Raw genomic sequence first — 23,873 nt, 5'->3', positions numbered from 1 at the left:
CATATGCTTTTAATCTTCTTTACAAAGTATACCTGGGATTGCCCTCAGGGCACCATTTGCATATCAGTAAAGTCATTACTGGCATTTGATGGTATCTGTACTCAGAGAGCCCAGTTAAGCTACGTACACATGGCAGATTTTTATCGCCCGATAATCGGCATCGGCCAATTATCGGGCGAAAATCTTCCGTGTGTACAGTCGGTGTCGTCCATCGTCCGGACGACCGACCTGCCGGATCCACGGACGATAGACGACAGCCGATCGTAATGAAAGGGAAGGGGAGAGCGCGCAGCAGGGTGCCGCTCTGTCGCTCTCCCCCTCCCCTCTCCATAGAGCATGAACGGTGCTGTATGTACAGCATCGTTCATGCATCTTGCAGCCCCTTGTCGTTGGAAAGGATCGTGAAAGATCCTTTCCAACGACAAAAATTGCAAGTGTGTACGCAGCTTAAAGCACTGCAACTAGATCTGTTTTTTTTTTTTTTTTTAGTCAATGGATTCAATATTTACCAATACCCAATGTTCGTTATTTGTAAATATTTATGTAAATGTATTTATTGTATTTTAATATATTATAATATATTTAAAAACATCTAAAGGTCTAATTCTGAGTTACCCCTGGTTGTTGGCCCTCCCCACACTTTTTTATACACATTACACATACAACTTTTTTCCAGGTGTCTGCAGTCAGTGTAATGGGCAATAAATGTTCAAACTTTTTGAGGATGGCATTGGAATTAAAATTGACACAAATTATTAGAGAGTTTTACAGAATATAGGTATAATACAAAAAATGTTATTGTTTCTATTTGCAACTCATCTCAAACTTCACCCATCTTCTCCAGTCTCAGGGAACTTTGATAAATAAGACCCATAGACCAGTGTTTTGTGGAGCCATAGAGTTCCTCCAGAGGGTTGTAGGGTTTTTTTATTTGAGAAATTAGCAATTTGTGCCTTTACAGGTCAGTTATCATTGACACCAATTATCTATTTAGCTATCTACAAGGATTACAATCTTTCCATTGGCCAACAGTGTAAGAAGCATTCATCCTATTGATCACTGGGCTAATGTACCATGAACTGGGCATATTGTAAATAATGGCAGGTGTTACCTAAGATCTGAAAGGCATTTCAAGGGTTCTTCCATATTACAAAGGTTGAGAAAAGCTGGCATAGACAATTCAACAGTACAGTGACAATGTTCGCTTGGTGTAAAAGCTAAACTTAACGATCTTGTGGGCTATTACCATTCATAGCAATCTACTCCTATAAACTGGTTCGCAAACAAATATCTTATTCAGTCTATGTACCATGTGGCTGAGCAGTCAGACATCAGGTTTTCATTAAAGTAAAAGAATATGGCAAGTTGGCATGTGAATTTTCTGGTCTAAAATAGTGTACATCTGTTTCACTCGTCATACATTAGTGTTGCAGGCTGATTTGATTACTTAGTTTCCATATACTGGAAGCAGCAACCGGACAGTTCACAGACTTTGGTATTTGCATAGGTATTTTTCAGGTTTAGATTTGTTATTCAGCATGTGTTCAGATTCCAAGACTGCTTATTAAAGTGTTGGGAATTCTGTGGGCTAATGTTAAGATTAAGCCTAGGCTTCTGTTAAAGATTTTTTAGATCAGAGCTCTTATTGGTTCATGGCATGAGACATCGAGGTACCGAAACAGCAAGCTCTGATTATTTGGTGAAGAGCCTATCCTATATACAGAAATGTAAAAAAAGACCTGTGTAGTAAAACAATGGATAGTATTTTACCTTTTCTCCAACTTTAGCCTGTAGTACAATCCCTGGAGCAAATAGCCCAAAAGAAGAGGCTACTGAAATTAGCTACTAAGCCCTTCCAGTCCTTAGTAGTGCTGGGTCCACAATGTGGCTACATTCCTAATTATTGTCTAGGTTGCAGTTATCTTTCTTCTCCTATTAGTTAGCAAATATAATTCAAATATCAACTGATTTTAGACTTACAATTTTCACTTTTTTAACTAGACTTTCTCTGGCATTCTTTGCCTAAAATAACAGACACTGTTTCTATTGCCTTTAGAGCTGCTTACACCATGGTGCATTACGGAAACACACGTGCTCCAGCACTTTATAAATGGTGTTAAAGCAGAAGAAATTCCTCCTGCTCTGTATTTTGTTTTTACTGAAGTAGCACAGGTGTGTTCCTTTCCCATGGTGTGAACAGATTCTTCTCTGCACACTGCTCAGATTTTGTTGCACTTTGTTGGTAGTAGTTTGGTTTAACCTTTTCGACATTCTACTGCCTATTTATGGATAAAATAAGACAATGATAGGCAAATCTTAGTTTAGAAGTCAGGGGTCTAATGCTCCAGGTAACAAATTCAAACTAAATTAGAAAGGTACATAGAGGCATGATTTGTGACTAATAAAAAAAAGATTGCAATCATCCTTTGGTGCCTGCCTTAGGCATAGCTAATAGGTTTAACAAATAAATTGGCAGATGGGTTTGTTTTATTGTAAATCTGTAAGTTGGCCGAATCCCATGACTTTGAAGTAGAAATGACCTAGGAATAAATTACATCTGCTAATCAATGTGTAACAGAATGACAATATGACTTCATCTAGTTAAAATCTATTACTGTTCTATAATTGGTTCCTTTTGTACCAGTTTTAGCACTTACTATTAAGTAGGTTTTTGGCATCATACATGTCCCAGTTTCAACATGGTAATGCTGTATACAAAAACCACAATTGTTTTTGTTACTGAGTCCATGAACTACCTGTGGTTTGTCTAGTCATAAATTAAAAAGTAATACTAAAAATCTGATTATTAGCTTACTAAAGATTTAAGGCATGAAGGGACTTGTTAGAGAGGCAATTACTCAATAAAAGCTAGCCAAGTACACTTTGTTTTCAAAATACAGTAAGGATGAATTATTGCAAGGACCTTACCTAACTATATTCATGTTCTACATATTTCACACCCATTTTTATATAGACTTATCACAATGAGAGGTTCTACATGAAAGATTGGGACAGGGTAGAGCTTGTCAATCAATCAGGGGAACCAAACAATGTGTCCTCATCACTATTGAATCATCTTCAATCATGTGCAGCCTGGGAAGGGGGTGCGGTTTCCATATTAAAATTTCAGAGAGTTTTCTCAGCACACAGCGAACATTTCAGCCAAATGTGACTGGCGGCTTGTGATGGTTGTGATCCTAGTATGTAGACATACACCCTGCAACGTGAACAGTGAACAAAAAGTCACCATGTGCCTTGGAAGAAAAGACTTTACATGCCTCTTCTGCCAAAAACATCTACTTCCTGGTGATTTTTTCTACTAGTGAGTTTGCATGGACTTTATTTATTAGTGGCAGGCCAATTGAACTCATTAATGAACTCTGAACAATATCAGGGACACCTAAAACTGACCTCAAGTGCACAGTCAAAATAAAAGCACGCTGTATTTGCCCACCAACACCCTTTCATTATTGATAACAATATTTGGAGAACCAGCTGCCAGAACTCTGCACTTTGGTGTTAGCGCTCAAAACATTATTGATCTCATGCTTGTGAGGATGTGATATAAAACTTTTTGTTCATCAAGACTTATGGAGGTTGTATTACTAAAGGTGTGTTCACAATACAAAGTGATTTATCACACTGCAAGGAATTTTTCACGTAAGTTGATGAAATAGGTGAAGTTCTGCTGACGTCAGCATTCCAATCATGTGCAAGAAAAAATCATGTTTTTTTACATTGCCCTGGGTATTTTCAGTGAAATTTTCACTATGTTGACAAATGTGTATTATTCATTGCATCCATAATTTATTTGCTAATTAAACAGCCTAAACTCCTTTACTAAAAGGAACCCCATAGGGTATTGTTACATGTAAAAAGTGCTTTGTTTAAGTTTCGTTTCCAGAGAAAGCATGGCCCCTTGATATTAAACGTGACACTAAACGGAGGAGTGTCAAAATAAAGTTTAGTCCTAATATTGATTTATACACACCTGTGCAGCCTGTTTGATGCTGGGCTCAGGGGCCCCACCAAGACAATAGATCATTGTAAAGTACACACAGAAATCACAGATTGACTGTCCTTAAGCACTTTTAGATCAAACTTCTGTTCCAGTTTTTTTTCAGAATGCTTTCAAACTTCATATTTTTTTAAGCTCACAGTTTATTGTTAATATTTGTCCACATTAAAACCTCTGCATATTTTATAATGAAGATTCTGCTCATAAGGAGTCACTAAATACCTTTATATAGAAATGGAATTACTTTGGCTACATAACTGTTTGACCTGTGATCCAAAGATCTATTATATTTGAGGAAGGATGTTTTTGAGCGGCTATGAAATGACGTGAAGTGACTTGATTATGCAACTTGTTTTGTCTGAAATGTCCCATGTTTTCTATTTTTATTTTTCACATTACTGTCTATATCGCTGTATTTCTAATAATAAAAGAGCAGATGATGACATTTTTTGGTTTTAGTTTCTCTAAGCAGGCTCTTTGTATACAGTGTAAGGTGTGCTTTGACTGGATATTTGTTAAAGAAATTGTCAGACCCTGTCTAACTTCTGCTACATGAAAAACAATTGCATGTATAAATACTGCAGATTGTCACAAGGCATTGCTATTGCAGAATTGGCAATATTTCGCTTATTGAATTTAAAAAAATATATATTACTTTATTTCTTATTTAAGTACATGAGGTACATAATACCAATCCATTTCTTCCAGCTCTGAAGAGGAAAGAAAATACCCTGACCTCCCCTACATACAAGTTAATACTCATTACCTACTACCTACCCCTCCATTAGCAATAAGTATAGGTGTTTTGCCTATTTTTAGTACCAATGGCACAATTACTACAAGTTGTGCTTTAGTAAATATTAAAGCAAAATGGCTAACACTCTCATCTCTAATTTTAGCCTGTTTTCAGGTCAATCAGATGTGACGATGTGACAGTAAAAAAAGCAATAGATCCCAAACTACAGTTCCTAGCGTCCCTACAGGGGAGTTAGTAAACGTGGAGCAGCATTAAAGTAAACCGCTGGGTAAGGAAGAAAGGACCTGTTGGGTATAATAATAGTGGAATGGTGGAGAGGGCCCATGCAAATCACATATTTTGCCATTTGCTTGAGCAGTTGCATGTAATTAAAATAGGTGGCTGAGATAAAAGGTATTTGAATCATCCCACAGGCCAATAAGTACATAATCTAAGCTATGTTCTCCTTACAACCTAAAGAGATGAATGTCATTGGTTGCTGTCAGTTATTACCTTTTACACATTACACTTGGAGGGCAAATTAAAAATTCAAAGCCAGTGACATTACAGCAAGTGTTTCTAGCTCTTTTTGCATCTTGTCCTTTTACAAATGAAGAATTTAGTAGCTGGTCAGTTAAGTTTAGGAACCAGCGGGAAGCCTTAAGTGCTTAAGAAGTATATTTTGACAACAGAAGATTAGGTTTGAAAAAGTCACCAGCATTTTGTGTGCATTGGTAACATAGCTTTAAGGATTTGTCAGGTTTTGCCTATGGCACTTGTCTTGTTGTTCATGTTTTCAGCAGAGACCTTTAAAAGATTCTGTTTATTTGCGGAAATCCAAGATTTGGTGGAAAATATAAGAAATAGCATGCTTAACTATATATTTACAGTACAGTAAGTATGTATGTATTTATAGTACAGTTTAACTATGAAGTTCATGTAGATGTTTCCTAAGATTAAATTAAGTACGTATATATTATTATATAGTATCATCATTCAGTATATTTATGCATCAATTGTTTCATTATACTGTTTTTGATCACATTTGCCATTACAAATTATTACACAATTATTTTCTTAATGTTTTTCTCAGTTCTGACAGGTAGAAATGTTGATAAAGTAAAGAAAGCATGGCTTCTGCTGCTAAGATCCTTCATCACTCCATGATGACTGGCAATTCAAGCCATGGAGAATTGGCACTGGAACCCCTAATTATGTGCAAGCTGTGTCTCTGTGAACACCCTCTTGATATGATGACCACCCTTCGGGACTGCAGCTGCATTTTCTGTACTGTGGTAAGAAATTAGTTGAAGAATAACTATAATAACTATTATTTGATAGATGTAATCATTGCTTGTCACTGAAAAATTGATTGTAGAAAAAGAAAGGTGCTGCATATGGAATTTTAGAATATCTAATCCAGTAAATATTTAAATCAGAATTTACCAAACCTAAATATATTTTAAATAATATATCATTCGTAAAGAAAAGTTTGCACATGGAGCATAATATAATTTAACTCTTCTGTGCTAATACCTTTTTTTGCAGAGCCACACCATTAGCTTGTTATTATTATTAACTTAGCATTTATATAGCGACAATTTATTCCACAGCACTTTACAAAGCCCATCGTTATGTCACTAACTGCCCCTCAATAGGAGCTCACAATTTAATGTTCCTGCCATATTCACCTGTATAAAAGCCCCAGGCTCTGTATTTGGTCAGGCAAAACTTTGCAAATCCAGGTGGACAAGGACTGACTGAGGATCTGGGACTCTTTGACTAAGCTGTGAATCAGCTAGGAAAACTACCAGCTAAGTTGCAGGACAAGAGCAGATCAGAGGAAGGTCATATAGAGTCAGCCAAGGAATTCATGTGTTAAGTAAGTTTAAGGTCAAAATTCAGGCAAGGTGAGTTTAAAACAGAAAAATGCACCAAAAGCAGTTCAAGAAATTAAGTACTATCTTGGATAAGAGTTCCATAGTTTAGTTGAACTTGTATTTGACCTATGGCCAATCAAGGGTCATAGGGCAGGTCCACGACATTGCTAATTATTGAACATGAACTATAGTTACCTTATAATGGGCATTTATTAGTGAATCTGTCTAATGAAGGACTTTAGGGGGCTTCTTCATGCATATGGGCTGGCTGACTATCTCCAAACAAAAATAGGGTCTCCAAAAAAAAAAACAGGGTCCTGAAACGTATCACCTTTTTTGTCTTGAATACTCTTCTGGTGGTGTCAAAGGGTATCTTAAGTTTCTTTATATCTTCTCTTAATTTTGTGGAAAACTGCTGAATCAGGAGTATCTATCACTTTGCCTGACCAGGATTTCTACCTAGTGTATGACAAAATTCTACTTGTTAAATGTATTTCTTAGTTCTTAGTTGTTTAAGATCGTCAGACCTCCCTTAACCAGAAAACCTTAGACAATATGTTCCTTTTTTATAGTATGGAGAGGTAAGATATTACCCATGCCATTATATAATTGTCTAGCCATGATATCACAGACTAAAATAGAAATCAGTGATGCTTTACTGCATGGCTATAGATATCATGCCATTGTAGCAGACAACCCAAGGCAGTTTCAGTGTTAGATTTTTCTCATATTAGCTGCTGTGAATCTCCCACTCTATAGACTTAATTGCAAACAGTTGCCTGGGGCTACAAAAATAGAGAAAAAAACATTATGGCTAACATTGGACTAACAAATATGGCTTTTTTGTATAAAGGTTCATATATAGTAACACAAAATAGTGTAATGCTGTCAATTACATCATTTTTAGACACATTAACTTTAGTTTGTCAGCCTTACAGTTAGTTCCCAATGTTGTGAAAATCAATGCAAACAAAGTTTACACTACTCAGTAAAATGAGTCTTTCCACTCCTGCCTCTAAGCAGTCACCAACACATTATGCTTCTGAAATTTAGGCTGCTCTATGAAAAGCCAAAATTACTATGTATACTACATATGATTTTCTGTCCATGAATTGAGCCTTTTTTCTACCACCAAGTCTGCGACGTGGATAGAATGAATGGTCTTTTATACAAGTGTTATTTTAGTGTTTTATAGCATCCTGACAAACTGCACAAAACTGTATAACAACACACTCATTCAAAATACTACCAGCACAAAAAGCATCAACAGACTTCAGAGATTTCCAATTATTAGAAGTTTTGCAGTCAATTTACTGTTTGCTTTTAAATGCATATTGCTGGCTGTGTTGTAAAATAAAGACACGTGGCTGTTGAAATGATGCAGTTTTAGAAGTAGTGTTTTTTATTTGCAGTGTGTGACACCGCTTTAGGAGATGGTATAGAAGATATTTTGTAGCTAATTATGCAAATATTCGGCATATTACACAGAGTTACAAAACATATGTTGTTGTTTCCATATTCTTGACATTATATAAAAAATACAATCCTACATTGGTACTTCGTACAGGAATAGCAGTATTGTAGGTTTTATATTTGAATGAATCTCCTCATGGTTGGCTCAGTTGATGATATACTGTGCCTGGCATTCCTCTGCAATGATTTCTTGTCACATTAGATTATCATTTTTTGTTTACGTGTTTATCTATAATGAGACATTTGTGCAATTAGTGAAGTTGCCAAGATTCGGCTGCTGCCAGAAAATATAATGAAGCATAGTGAATAAATGTACTTGAGATAGGGTGCCAGTCAGTAATGATTGAGATTACTTTTTTCTGGAAGTCATGGTAAATGCTCTGTACACTTGAAAAACGTTATATAAATATGTGTTATGAATAAATGAATATGTTTAGAAACAGTGTTATGAATATGAAAATTGTTTGTCATTTACTATATTTCATATCATATATATATATCATAATTTTTTTTATTTTTCACCATTAAGAGTGCAACTATCAATTCTGGGCACCTTGTCTTTCCTGATTTCCCTTCCATTCAGACTTGTGATTAATACTCTTAGCCCAGGGATGTCTTTCAACATCAATTTCCTTGGTGGTTTTGAGGTGTCCTGTAATCAAATGCCTATGGTTGCAAAAGGAAGCTGATGCTGGAAGATGTGGATCTGTAGTATTTGTCCACTAAACCAAAGGTTTTGCCTGGGTTTGTCTGAGATTTGAGTTTTTTTTTTGGTGCAGACAGTTGAAAAAAAATACTGATTTAACCACACAAACATAAAATGAGATTACAGCATCACAAACAACAATACAAATCTGGGAAGGGTTCTAGCTTTCCTCTTTCTGTACTAAAACATTTTTATTTATATTACTGGCTTGTCTGATAAAACTGCTGTCACAATGACAGTAAATCAGGAAAAATCTCTGTAACAGAACTGTGGAATCCCAACAGAATATGGTGACTGCACATACACTTTAAAATACAGTTACTATATGATTATTTTTTCAGACTGTTGTTACTTGATCAGCAGGTTAGGCCAACACTGTTCTACCTGTCCACAGGCTCAAGCAATTCTCTTACATTGTTTAGGCAATCTGCATTGCTATTTTCCCACGATTTTTTTATTATAATTGTATAGGTATTTAAAAATGTTAAAAATGTTGTAAAAATAGTTACAAGAAAATTCTAAGACAATTCTAGCCAACGTAAAGCATGGTATGTTTGATGTACAGGTATCTATATGGTTGATAATGCCCCATTCTTTTGTCTTACAAACTTTATAACATGGTATAAAATACACAGAAAATGTCTATCGCTAAGCCTAGCTCAGATTGCTATATCAAGCTTGGTGACTTGTATTTCTGTTTCTTGTATAGTGCCTCAGACAATATGTCCAGTTGGCAATTCGTGAAGGATTTGGTTCTCCAATTACGTGTCCAGACATGGTGTGCCCAAAGAGGGGTCTCCTTCAAGAAGCAGAGGTAAAGATAAGTTAGCTATTTCCTTTTTGGATCGATGCCTCGATTTTGACTAAGTTCATTCTTTAGTGTTTTACTTGCCAGTAATAAGCATCCAGCATCAGTCTCATGTAGCAGCCAGAATCAGCAGCAATGGGTTTTTATTTTTTACCTTGAGGTAATGTTTACACAGCAACAGAAGTGTGTGTGCTATTTCTAGCCAAGTCAAAATCCTTTACTTCCATGAACTTTTAAACTAAGATGTACGTAGTAGCTTCTGTTCTGTTTTATAACTTCAGACATAGGTATCTACAGACAAGATGTAATTTGCATGTTTCCTAAGAACTTATTTGAATACTGCCGAACCAGTTTTTGGTGTCAGTGTTATAAGGAAAATTTTGGTTCATGATGCATTTGCATTACTGCGTGTTATGTCGACTTTGATTTACACCATAAAATAGCATGCAAAATCTATTTTAACATCATTTATCCTATACAGATTATAGTCTATCCATTTCACTTACCAAGTTCTGCTTAAAATTTATGTGTAAAAATAATGTTGTCTGGTAATAGCTTGTTTTTGTTCATAATAACAATATGTACTTATCATGGCCAGTAAATATGCGAATATAAGCCTATTAGAATTTTAATTTTACCCAAAAGGAGTTTTTTTTTAAATCAAACCAAAACCTATTTACAATGTGCATACATTTCTAATCTAAAACATTGATATATTTTTGATAGATGAATTTTAACATTTGAAAAAAGTTCCACTGTAACAGAAGCACAATGAAGCAATGTTGTTACTGAAAAAATTCTTTGGATAGGGTGAAAGTGGTTGAATATTATCGTTATCTCGTCTAATACCTAACTGGAGCATAAGCCAAGGGTGACTTTTTCAGCACATTTTGGGTGCTGAAAAAGTTGGCTTATACTCAAGTATGTATGGTATTATTGCAGGGGAATAGGTGGCTAGTTGACACAAAGTTTGCTTTCTTTAATGTGAAGGTATGTTTCAGTCAAGACATCAGAATATTACATTAAAATTAACCCTAGTGAAGGCTCGATGTAATCGTTAGGGATGAGCGATCAAGTTTTTAAAACTCCATCTCGCAGCAAATTCGGTCGTTCTCGCTTACCAAAATTGTAAGCGAGAAGGGCTGGTGCAAATTCACCAAACGAGATTAAATTAAAAAAAAAAAATGATTAAAAAAAAGAAAAATACAAAACCTCTAGTGCTCTCTGATTGGCTGATGAAAGCTTTCCTCCATTCGTCCCCATTTAACCTCCAGTGCCAGGGATCCCACACAGGATTCCCAGGGCTGCATGAACAAATGCAGCCCTGAGAATCCACTGCGATCCCAGGGCACTAGAGGTTAATTAACCTCCACTCCAAATGGAGTTTCTCATCAGCCCAATGACTGTGGGAACTGAACTGCAGATGAACTCCCAATGGAGAAACTCCATTGAGAGTTCATCTGCAGTTCCACTGCGATCCCCAGGCACTAGAGATTAATTACCCTCTAGTGCCAGGGATAGCAAACAGGATGATTCCCAGGGGTGCAAGAATTATTGCAGCACTGAGAATCGACTGCAATCCCGGGGCAGTAATATTTATTAATTCAATTGTAGACATCAGTTTACCAGTCCTTGTATAAGGTGGCTGCATTACTTTGATTTCTGGCACATCTTGTCCTTAGATGGACACTGTGCTATTCCACTGTATCTATGCAAGGGTCCATGGTTATCATCAAGTGTAAACTACTCTATTATTTCTGACTTTGTAAAGTCTGCTACGTGAGTTATGTAGAGATTGGTAGGTAACAGAAGAAAAACACCAGTGCTTTTGTTTTCAGTCCAACTCACAAAAAGTGAAAAGGCCATCACATTTCTGCAGGATCAACAGGTATTCACTGTACTTACTACAAATTTTCATAAATGGGAAACAATGCAGCCAACACATCTAGGGGCTGGTAAGCTGCAATATACTTCCTCCACCTCCTAGATTGTAAGCTCTTTGGGGCAGGGTCCTCTTTTCCTCCTGAGGAAGTCAATTGTCTGTCAATTGCAACCCCTATTTATTGTACAGAGCTGCGTAATATGTTGGTGCTATATAAATCCTGTTTTTTATTATTAATAATAATAATAATAATAATAATAATAATATTAATATTAATAATAAAAGTAATTATGTTCGTATGTTCTTGGGTTTAGTTCTCCTTTAAATAAAAACTGACCAAGAGGAACATGGAGGCTGCCATTGGTGACCTTAGCCTGAAAATTCCTTTTGCCCTTGGTGCTCTGGTGGCTCTCTTAGTTTGAGTCATTGACCTGGAACATGTCTGAACATAAGGCCTTCTGACCTATCCCTGACTTTCCTAATCTGCATAACATTTTACCAAGGAAGGTAAAATTTGAACTTCTATATTTCCCTCATGACAGGTTTATGTTGAAGCACTAAAATGCTTTCCCACAGTTAAGTGGAATGTGACATCTGGTTCCCTTTTTAAAAGTTAGGGTGGTTTATCAAAGGTAAAGCAATAACAATAAAGTAATAGTACAATAAAATGATCTGGAAAACGTTAATGCCACGCAATTAAATATATCTAGAAATGTTAGCACATGTGTTATGATATTATCATTGTATGTGTTTTATCAGTGTTTTTTTGTTACATATATCCCACACAAAATGCAAACCTTTTAGCAGGGACACCAGTTCCTCTATATCTCAATGGCCAAATAACTGGTTGTCTGGAGATCAGCTTTAAATTCCTTGTATGTCATATGTACTATATTTTGAATATAACTCTGTAAATTCTTTTGCGTTTCAGATTGCTTGCCTAGTAAACATTGATCAGCTACATTTATATCAGCGGCTAAGGCTTGAACGAGGTAAATTTCAAGAACATTTTTTCCCTCAGCTTTTGTTTTTTATTTATTAAAAGGAAAAACTTTTTTTCACTAATGGGCAGATTCTCTCTGTTTGTAAATCATACATTTAGAATTGTCATCAAAACAAGAGGTAAGGGGAAATCTTCCAATAGTGACACCTGTTTAAAAAGCAAATTCCAATCACTGGGAAGTTTTCCCTCACTTGTTATGTTCCATGAAATGGATGTGAAGGAAAATCCCCCCAGCAGGAAACAAAAGCAAAAAAAAAAAAAAATGATAGGGGTTTTAACCTTTCCTGCATTTATCCAAAACAATCTAAGCACAGTTATTACCATTCAAAGTATCCAGGTTTCTTTTTAAGAAATGTTTGTACAGTGGAATATTGAAAATATATTAGGAAGGGACAAATAGACAGTAGTAATGTGACTCTGAGGACCTGAGATAAAAAAAAGTTGCTGTTCATATGAATAATATTTGCATTTAGAAGAAAATCCTTTTTTAGTTGATATTTGAATATTGTTTGAATCTGTAATTATATAATAATAGCATGAATTTTCAAATCTGGAAGCACCCAGGCAATTTAAATGATGATGTGTTAACAAGTACTTCAGTGATGGGTGGTACTGTCCTATAATATTATTAAATTGTATATTTAATCTAGGCTTATTGTTTGTAGATGACAATGAAGCTGAATAAAGTAGGACTGTGCTAAGCACTGTTAACGTTTACTCCAATAACCCAAATGTAATGTGTGAGAAACAACACATACCTATAACAATTTATACATTTTGATAGACTAAAAATTAGGCAGTCGTCAGATTCTGTCTGTATATCATAGCAGTAAGTGGCATGGGTGAGCTTACCCACAGCATGGACCCTTTTGACTTTTAGTTATCTCTAAGCAACACAGCCTTAAGGCAAACATTGGCACTGTGATTGCATAGGCTCCAGGAAGTTTCTTTTTTATTTCAAACAACCAGCTTACTCTAATAGCTGGGTGCTGCAATAGAGAGAATAGTAATTTGTCTTTTCCTAGACATTGTGTATTCTGTTCCTTAATATCTCTCCTACCTGTGGTAGCAGAATGTGCTGGGGCCAGTAGGGAGGTATGGAGAGGTCATTGGGGCAGGCTGTAGAGCAACCACAAGATATCTAGTTATTTTTTACTCTCTTACAGTCCCTGAAGGGAACTGCTTTACTTACAAAGCATTTGTATTACTGTCAGTCCATTCTTGTTACACAGACCCTCACATAGCACAGTCACATAAATGATTCCACTTACTGTTATTAAATACAGAGGTGTCATCTGTTCCCCCCCAACCTGCTAAGTAGCAGTGATGTGGTTGTCCTTTTACTCTTTATCCCCCCCTACACTTTATTCTCCATTTACATTCTGGGTTTTAGAGAGAGGGCCAAATAGAACGATTGGCTTAATGGCTTGCACTCTTGCCTTCGCAGCACTAGGGTCCCAGACTTGAATTTTTAGCCAGGACACTATCAGCACAGATTTTATATGTTCTCCCCACATTTGCACGGGATTCTTCCCACATCCCAAAAATGTGTGGTTAGGGTAATTGGCTTTCCCTTAAAAAAATAGCCTTGTGTTAATGACATATGACTTTAGTAGGAATATTAGATTGTGAGCCCCATTGAGGCACAGTTAATGACACAACTATGGACTTTGTAAAGCGATGTGTAATATGTCAGTGCTATATATATATATATATATATATACAAGGTAATAATAACAAAAAGAGACAGCAAGGATAGTAGTATATGAGTTGCTTTATTTAGGTCATGACCTAATGTATTTTTGAAAGGTATAATTTCTTAACTAAAGTTGCAATTAACAAGAGACACATTGGTGCCATAGATAAAATAAACATTCTTAGCATTAGTTACATACATTTTTCACATACTGGGACAAGTAAGATAAGTGGTATTGAGTGTAAGTCATATAGATCATTTTACATGTATTTCTTACGTGCTGTAGAATATGAAATCTTTGTTAACGCACCTGTGTTGAAAATAGAGACCACATACATTTACCTAACAATGAAAATAAAGATATGGAAATATTGCTCTGAATATACTATATTGAAATGGCATTTAAGTTACATTTAGGAGATGTTGTATATAGATGTTGTATATCAGTACTTTCTGAGTCTCTGATGTAAAACAATCACAAAGCAAGTTTAGACTGTTGATCTGCATATGTGTTCCAAGTCAGAGACTGTAAATCTTTGAAGCCAGAGGCAGCCAGATAATTTTCATTGTCTGAAGAACTTAATACCAGCAACCCTAACATCTCTCTTGTTGCACATTCTGCATGTGGAAGGATTCTCAGGTTGTAAGGGGTACTAATATAAATGTTAGTGACACTAGATACTATGGGGGTGATTTACTAAAGTAATTTAGTTAACTTACCAAGGTGAATGATCACTCTGCAAGGGAGCCAACCAATTTCCAATATTGTGCATGTCCTGGGGTATTGAGTTTTTTTTACCTGTAGTTCTTAATAGTCAAAGAATACCTTCTAGTCCATTGAGTACCTGAAGTTAGAAGAAATAATTTTAATACACAGATTTTAATATTTTAAAAGTTTCCAAGGTGCTCTCTTGTTACTTGATTTGCTGTCATGCTATATAACTCCCAGCAGCAGATAATTTCACCTTTTCTCATTAGTCTGACTACATAAAAAACAGGCAGGAGGTGACAGATGGCATACGCACAATTCATTGTTCATGTTCCAGGAACAGACAATGTTTTTTTTATCATTGTAACCTCGTTTACCTTGTTTGCAGATGGCCATAAAGTGCTACCTGACATTTCACCCTGCCAGTTGCAATGATATGCAATAAATTTTGACACCCAGTAAATTGTCCGAATTTAATCGATAAAAGTATAGGAAACAAACACTCAGATTTCGTCAGAAATTATATAAAGTAACCATAGCCCTCATACACATTCCAGTGCAAAATTTGACTACATCTCTGTTTTCATCTATTTGCATTTTTTGCGGTCAATAAATTTAAAGAAACTTTACACCCTACACTATTTTTTTTCAGAAGTTCATCTTGACCCCTGTAGGACATGGTGCCCAACAACAGATTGCCAAACAGTTTGCCAGATCGAAGCCAGTGATTCTGATATCCCTGTGTCTGTGGAATGCCATGTCTGTCTTTTGAAATTTTGTTCTGTATGCAAAAAGGCCTGGCACCCTGAGCATTTATGCCAAGAAAACCAGCCTGAAGCAGTTCAACTTGTGAAAGGGTAACTTAAATTTTCAACGAATATTACTGTTTTGTGAGGTTTGTGTCCACTGTGCCAATGTTTTGAGGTTTAAACAACTTAAGTAGCCCTATCTAGGGCTGGTAGTTCTGGATGTTTCCTGGGTGGACACCAACCTCTTTCCATATCCTTCTACCCTCTTCCTTGGTTTTCTGGACTTTATTACATTTTTCCTTCACCCTTCACTACTCCTTCTGGGTTGCCTCCCCTGAATTGCTTAATTGTGGTATCCATAATGCTTGTTTCTGATTTTGACTTGTATGTGAAGAGTCTGCTTTGTTTACATTTAGTCTTCAATTGTATTATTTTGAGATTTGTTTTCCTAATAAATTCTTATGTAATAAAAAACATAGGAAACATTTATATAAGTATGAACATTTATATAAGTATGAACTGTTTAGCACAATGAGAAATACCAAAGTCATTTCAAAGCTGCTTCTTTTAATACCCCAGTATAATAAGTATAATAATACCCCAGGATCTTAGCTCTTTATGCTTTTAGCGGCAAGATGAGAATAGTTCATGGAATATCATGTTATTAGTATTGAGGCATAGGGGATGATTTAGTAAAGAAATTCAGGATGTTTATCTACTAAGGTGAATTATCAGCTTGCACCAGATCATTCAGTTACCCTAATGAATACCCATATGTAAGGAAATCTAAAGTAATGTTTTCTTTTTCTTGCCCATGATTGGATTTCTAAAGTCAGCAGAGCATCTTTTCATTTAGTAAGCTCGGTGAAATATCCTTTGCAGGATGATAAATAACTTTGCTATGTGAACAGGTATTATACTTTATTAAATGAACCCTTTAGCATAGGCAATACTTTTTCTTTCAAAATAGGCAGCTTGGCACTGGTAGGCTTTCAGCACTGAGCTCCCATTGCTAAGAACTGATCCCTAAACTGAACCCATAACTGGAAAACTAATCCTCAGACTAACCCTTCTGTATCCTTAACCTGCTCTAATATATGTCTAACCCCTTGTTTGCATATATCCTGTCCTTCTGTGGGATTATCTGTACCAAAGACCAAAACCACTTCACTGAAACATATGACACTGGCATCCTGGTGCTGCAAAGAAATGTAAAGTAACTTCATGTTTTTGAAAGGAATTATCTGCAATCATAGGTGCACCAATTGTGTCAAGTATGTGTTTACTTGAAACCAGCAAAATGAGATCTAATGCGTAGTTGTTTACTGTGTTTTATCACATATTAACCACCCACCAAACACCTACACCGCTGTTTAGTCATGCCTATTTTCATTCCCCCTGGTGGAGTCAACCTGGAGGAATCACTGTTTCTGTACTTATGATGAGAACAAGGTTTTGATCAAAGCTTTGCAAAATGCATCAAAAGCACAGTTGAGGTACTGTGAAGCTAAAGAATAAGGAAGTTTATTTACGGCTCCCATTTTGAATATTCCTGTTCTTTGAGTTTGAAAAATCATTTTATAAGGAAACTTTTGAGGGTGCATTTTTATTTATGCAACTAAAAATCATTTTATTATTAGCATGAAACAGTCAGTAAAAACTAAGTGTAAAAATGTGTGAATCACAGCAGAAATGTACTACGCTTTATTCCAGAATACAGAATAATGTAGTTCTGTATTCATTATTACATCCTCTGCGTAGCTGGGCTCGTGCTGCTGCTTCTGTGATCATGGTCCAGTCTCAGTTGTGGGTGGGGAGAAAACCTGTTAGTGTTACTGAACTGCTAAATCTGGTCTTATCACCTGAAAAACAGGGTTGTGTTGTATGAAAAAGCTGTGTATACCTTAGAGCTGAAAGGAAAGAATGCTAATTGTTTCTGTGTATAATTTTGCCTGAAGTTCAGCTTATTTATTACATTTTTTGTGGGAACACATACAGGATCACCTTTTACTTTAGGTTTAAAAACATTTTTATTCAGTGGATGGGTGTATGTAAAATTCTACAGAGCCTGGTATCATTATGGGTATGCAATATCTTATCAAAGTAAACATCATTATTCAAAAGTACTCAAAACAAAAGAAACAGATTTGGATGTCTGACTTTTGGGTGTCTGACAAGTAGAACATACTAGCCATCAGTTAAAGAATTCAGTTGTGTCTGTGAATTGTGGCTTAGGGGTAACATCTTGGTTGACACATTTAATGTATCCTATTTCCTCTCTAGGGCTGCCTGTACAGATGTAGATGCTTGTATCAAGCAATGTCCTGTGTGTCATATTTACATTGAGAGGAATGAAGGCTGTGCGCAAATGATGTGCAAAAACTGCAAACACACATTCTGTTGGTACTGCTTACAAAATCTTGATGTGAGTATCCATTTTTGTTATATATTTTTCTCTGTCACCTATCTTGCTTTTTACTGGTCCATTCGTGTTCTTAGAATTGTCTGATAAGAGTTTTTTTTTTAAACAATAAAGTTAGTGAATACATATTACATAGGTGCACAAACATTAATATGCATTAATTTGAATGGGCTGGCAACATATCATGTGACCGAAACTACATGACCCCTTTTTAAGGAATGCAACACATGGCAATACACTGTATATAGTGCATTGCAGTCCCCTGTGTTACATTAGTTCATTGCGATGGCATGTAAAATAAATTATACCATAACATACTTACATACTGTGGTACTACAAATGTACTTTTGATTTCCAGCAGAGTTTCTCTACAGTTGCTTCTGACCTTGTTTTCCTCAAATTAACTTAATTGACATCCTTTAAACTCATTTCATTCTGCGTTGTATGGAGAGAAAGTCCTGACTCATACAAATGCACCTTATGGTTGTTTGTGAATATTATGTAATGTCATATAGGACTTGTGTTGTGCATTTGTGAACTTTCATACCTTTAGATATAGTTTTGTTCATAATTTGTCATTATTATTATCATATAATATATATATTATCAGCCTGTATTTATATAGTGCTGACATATTACAGAGTGCTTTACAAAGTCCATTGTCATATCACTAACTTTCCCTCAAAGGGGCTTACAATCTAATGTCTTTACCATAATCATATGTCAATAATCTAGTCTAAGGAGATTTTTTGAGGGAAAGCTGATTAACCTAACTGCATACCTAGTGCATAAATACTTGTGCACAGAAGTGCTTATAGTGCACAGCTTGCCATCCCATAAACATAATGAAACATATTGTACGTAACATATTCTCATACACATTTTAGCTGACCCAGATAAAGAATTTACTACAAATCCATTCTGATCTGTTAAACATGTCACTCGGAAATTATTGAGGATACCTAGTTAGTGCATGGAATTCTGGTCTGGAAATAAACATCTATAATGTAACTATGTTGCTAGCGCTTTAATTGAGCACATGATTAGGACTAGGTTCAGAAAATCGTTTCTGTGCAGCTTCTGATTGCTGACACCTTGTCATCTGTTCAGCTTCCTGCATTGCTGCCTAAAGAGTCACTGCTTGCATATTTGACCTGCTCACTGCTGCACCCATTCATTATTTTATTGGGCTGCTATACCAAAAGCAGTAACCCTGAGCCACGCTCGGGGGGGATTGCCAGGGAGTTTCAAGTATTACCTGATCCCCATGTTCCCACGGTGTCCTCCAGCGATGCCTGCAGCATCCTCCAGCTAGGCCGGCAGGGGGAGGTAGTGGGAGCGTGTGGCCTGAAGGCGGGAGGCAGGACCAGGTAAGAAATGCAAAATAAGTATTTTAAATGTACCGTTTTGACATTTAAAAACATTTATTATTCAGACCATCAGGGAGGTAAAATGGTCTAGGGGATTCTATTTTTTTTTAATTAACTTTGTGAAAGTGGCTAATTTATGGTAAACAAGTTGAATACACAATCTTTCATATTATAAAGATATAATTTCTATAAATTACATAAGGTGATCTGATTTGTTCATTGCACATGCTTCCTTATCAATCATTTTATCTCACTGCAAGGCAACTAGATATCAACATTGGATAAAAACATCAGACAGCAGTTTCTAATGCCATGGAATGCTCACAGTGTTCCTTCTCAGTCAGATGTAACATTTTGCCTAGACTTAAGGTCAATTAATGTAATATTTCTAGCAAGGAATACATACTTTTTTTTACCAAATGAGAATATCAACTCCTTAGTTGTAATATTTTTTTGTATCTAAGCCCAGTCTACTTGGGGCTAAGAGTGCTGGTCAGAACATAAAACACCACAGAAATGACTGAAGTATACAGTACAAGAAATGACTCCTGGTAATGCTCTGTGGGAGTCGCATGGACTGTACTGTAACAGATGACAAGATCACCAAGTGAAATCACTCTGACATAACTGTAGCACTTTACATACTGCCAAGAACCACCAGTCTGGTGCTGAACTGCTACTATCCATGAGTTGGTGTGGACTAACTAAGGGTGAGGCTGCTTGATGCTTATAAAACCCAATAGGTGGGGCATTCAAACAAAGACCCGTTTTGCAAAAAATTACATGTTATGAGAAGTCTTGGAATAGGGGCATGACTGCCTCCGTGACTAAAATGAACCCTGCCTGGATTATCAGCAGACAGGGTGCTAGGGAGCCAAATTTGGGACTCCTAGTGCAGATTTAAGAAAAAAAAAAACTTATGTAATTTATGTAGACAATGTAATCCAATGTGTGCCCAAGGTTAGATGATAGAGTTGGGGTGGGGGTGAGGAAGTGTTTGAACTATTTTTACTGATGACACCATATAAACAGACAGAAACAATGACAGACAAAGACAAACAGGTACTTGAGTAGAAGACTGCCAGGAGCAACCACATATACACAGAAGCAACTCTACAGCTAATTCTGGAAAAGATGGTTGCTCCGTAAGGTGATACTCAACACTGTAATAATAAAAAAATAACAGAAAGTAGAGGAGAAGGTTGCTAGGAGCAATCATACAAAGTAAGGAATCTCAACAGCCTCTGAATACCATGTTCAATGATTTATTTAGACGTACAAATCCGATTAAAGGTTCTCAAGGAATGGGGTAAATTCGGTCTTCTATGACCTTATTGTTTTGAAAGTATCATGTTAAATTTCTACTATGCAAATACATGATTTTATAGGAGTATATTTACTAAATGATGATTCAGTGTTGTTTACTGTGACTGATAATTTATGCCATACCTGAAGTAAAAGCAAGCATTAAACTGTGCTGGTTTCTATGAGCACCTGGGAATGTGCACCTTTATGCTTACCACTTCTTTACTAAGAGAATATCATTCCTTAGTATGTTTTAACCCTTTTAGCAGTAACCCCAAGTGTGACTCGGGGTAGGGAAAAGATGCTGAAAGCGGTAACCCCGAGTCACACCCGGGTTAGGTAAACCTATGGAAACAATAGTAAATAAAGCGCCTACCTTACCTGCCGGCGTCCCGCGTCGTCCTTCGTGGCGATGTCCCCCTTTTTCTTTCCTTCCTTCTGGCGTCTTCTGACATGATGAGTTACCAGGAAGTTCCCGGTGACGTTGGTGCGTGTGTACGTTGCCGGCGGGGCGGGAAATTCAAATCTGATTGTATTGCATTCAATACAAAATGACTGTATTGAATGAAATACATTGTGTTTATATGTGTAAAAGCAGTACATTGTATTTCATGAACATTTATTTTACAGTATATTATTATAGTATAAGTATAATATTTATTTTTTTTAATTTTTTTAAAAAATGAAAAAAAAAATTAAATTTATTAAATTTAAAATTTTTCATGATTTTGTGTTTCGTACTTTATTATACTCATACTATTATATTATACTGTAAAATAATTTTTTATGAAAAACAATGTACCGCTTTAAGACATATAAAACCGGACAGAAATTAACCGCCCATTAACTTTCATGGCCAATAGGCCGTTTCAGGGGTGGACGGGACCTCCCCAGGCCGGACTCCGAGTCCCGTCCTAATGGCTCCGCCCACCACCAGGGAATGCCCCCTGAAGTGAAATCCCTTTCTCCCGTATGCATTGCGGAGGAGAGGGATTTACCTTCAGGGAGCTTTCCCTATTTACTGCAGCGGGGGAAGTATCAATGCCGGCCGCGGTAAATAGGGGAGCAACAGCAAGGAGGCGGCTCCGGTAGTTCCTAACGCCCACTGGCTTAGCCGGCCGGCATTAGGCTTGATCGGCCTGGGGGCGTTAGGCCGGAACGAACTACCAGCTAGGCCGTAACTGGCCTAAAGGCCAGAGTTTGCTGACCCCTGTTCTATTGCCTCAATAAAAGTGTTTCCCTTTCTTTCTCATTTTTGTAGCTGTTGCTTACTTTAATTTATTTGTTCTTCACTTTTTATGATGTCCTGCACAGATAAGCACAAGACTCACTTTGACACTTAATAATATTTAATCATCAGATTATTATAATTGTCCCGTATTTATATGGTGCCAACATATTATGCAGCACTTTAAAGCAGCGGTCGCCCACCAGTGGTCCCCAAGAAAATTTTGGTGGTCCGTGGCTCTGGCTGGTGCACCCCAGAGTGGGGTTAGGTGTCTCTGAACTCTCCCATCGCAGGCTTAAACCAGCAATGGGAGAGTGGGTGGGGTTATGTCACGATGACATCACTATTAGGGAGGTTTCTGCCCCTTTGATTGACACCCTGCTCCCCACGCATGTGCGGTCAGGAACTGTTAGTTTTAGTGGTCCACGGGACCGAAAAGGTTGGTGACCACTGCTTTAACCTCCTGAGCGGTTCATTTCTGTCCGGTTTTATATGTATAAAGGCGGTACATTGTTTTTCATGAAAATTTATTTTACAGTATATTATAATAGTATGAGTATAATAAAGTTTGAAACACAAAATCATGTCAAAATAATAAACTAAATTAATTAAAAAAAATTAAAACATTTTTTTTAATTTTGTTTTTTTAATTTTAACTTTTTTTTAAAACACAAATATTATACTCATACTATTATAATACACTGTAAACAAAATGTTTATGAAAAACAATGTACTCCTTTTACACATATAAATCCACTGTATTGCATTCAATACAGATATTTTGTATTGAATGCAATACAAACGGATTTGAATTTCCCGGTGACTCATCGGGTGCAGAAGAAGCCAGCCGGAGGAAGGAAAAAGACGTGAAAGACGACGCGGGACACCGGTGGATCAGGTACGTGCTGTATTTACTATCCTCCCCATAGGTTTACCTACCCCGAGTGTGACTCGGGGTTACTGTTCTCAGCATCTTTTTTCTACCCCGAGTCACACTCGGGGTTACTGCTGGGGAGATTATTACAGTCCTAAAGAATGAGCCCTGAAACCGGTCCTGGGTATCAAACAGCCATGTGTGCTGTAGGCATGCTGGGGGCAGGGATTCCCTGGGGCGTGACAATGGCTTCTGCACTGGTGTGCAGAGAAGTGATAATGTGCAGCGCAATGGGCATGACGTGCCTCCCTTGTCACGATGGTGGAGGGGGAGAGAGCTGATCACGGCGAACAGAGAGCACAGGACATTGGCAGCTACCCGCAGCAGCAGGATTAGGCCGGATCCAACATTTAGAAAATAGGTAGGGCGTTAAGCCGGAACAGACTACTGGCTGGGCCATTTCTGCTCTAAAGGCTGGAGTTTGCCAACCCCTGTATTAAACAGTATATTCATGTTAGTTTTTAGTTTCACTATCCATACAGTCCGATTAGCAAAAATAAGCCTCTGAGGTTAAGTAAAGTATTAAATATTTGTGGGTCTCATTAGGTGATATCAAGTTGTAAAGTTTGAAAGTTGATACTCAAGTGTGTGCTGGGCTGTACGTTGGAAGAAGTGAAGATGTCAAGGGCAGGCCTTCTGTTGTTCCATGTGCTTAGACCATCTGCTTAAGGTAAACAGCTTTGAGGTTCATGCCACCTTTCTGGTTTCCATTTTGGAGGTACCTCTTTCCAGTGGTTGTTTTCTTGTACCTTGGGTGTAATTAAGAAATCAAACAACTCCATGAGGACAGGTGTTGGACTATTAAGTCTCTCACAGAAAGCCAAGAGGTCTCCTGCATGATGTATTACAGCTGTTTTCCATTGTCTAGAGTGATTAGGAAAATGCTATATAAATGTTTAATGATTGCTTTTTTGTTTTCTTAAGCAAAGTTCCATGAAAATTGATGAATGGAAC

The 23,873-nt window shown here is 36.8% G+C and overlaps 1 protein-coding gene across 1 annotated transcript in view; it reads left to right on the top strand.

Moving 5' to 3' along the window:
* Positions 1 to 23,873, top strand: part of RNF144B (ring finger protein 144B) — a 36,526-nt gene that overhangs the window by 3,803 nt on the left and 8,850 nt on the right. Inside the window, exons 2-6 of the mRNA XM_072411628.1 lie at positions 5,848 to 6,049; positions 9,523 to 9,627; positions 12,435 to 12,495; positions 15,564 to 15,768; positions 17,944 to 18,085. Of these exons, the coding sequence (XP_072267729.1) occupies positions 5,885 to 6,049; positions 9,523 to 9,627; positions 12,435 to 12,495; positions 15,564 to 15,768; positions 17,944 to 18,085 (678 nt within the window). The 5' untranslated portion in view covers positions 5,848 to 5,884. The remainder of the gene's footprint in view (positions 1 to 5,847; positions 6,050 to 9,522; positions 9,628 to 12,434; positions 12,496 to 15,563; positions 15,769 to 17,943; positions 18,086 to 23,873) is intronic.

Source organism: Pyxicephalus adspersus, chromosome 5 (genome assembly GCF_032062135.1).
Source record: "Pyxicephalus adspersus chromosome 5, UCB_Pads_2.0, whole genome shotgun sequence".
Lineage (NCBI taxonomy): Eukaryota > Metazoa > Chordata > Amphibia > Anura > Pyxicephalidae > Pyxicephalus > Pyxicephalus adspersus.
The sequence above is the reverse complement of the archived record's forward strand: the minus strand, read 5'-3'. Positions and strand labels throughout refer to the sequence as shown.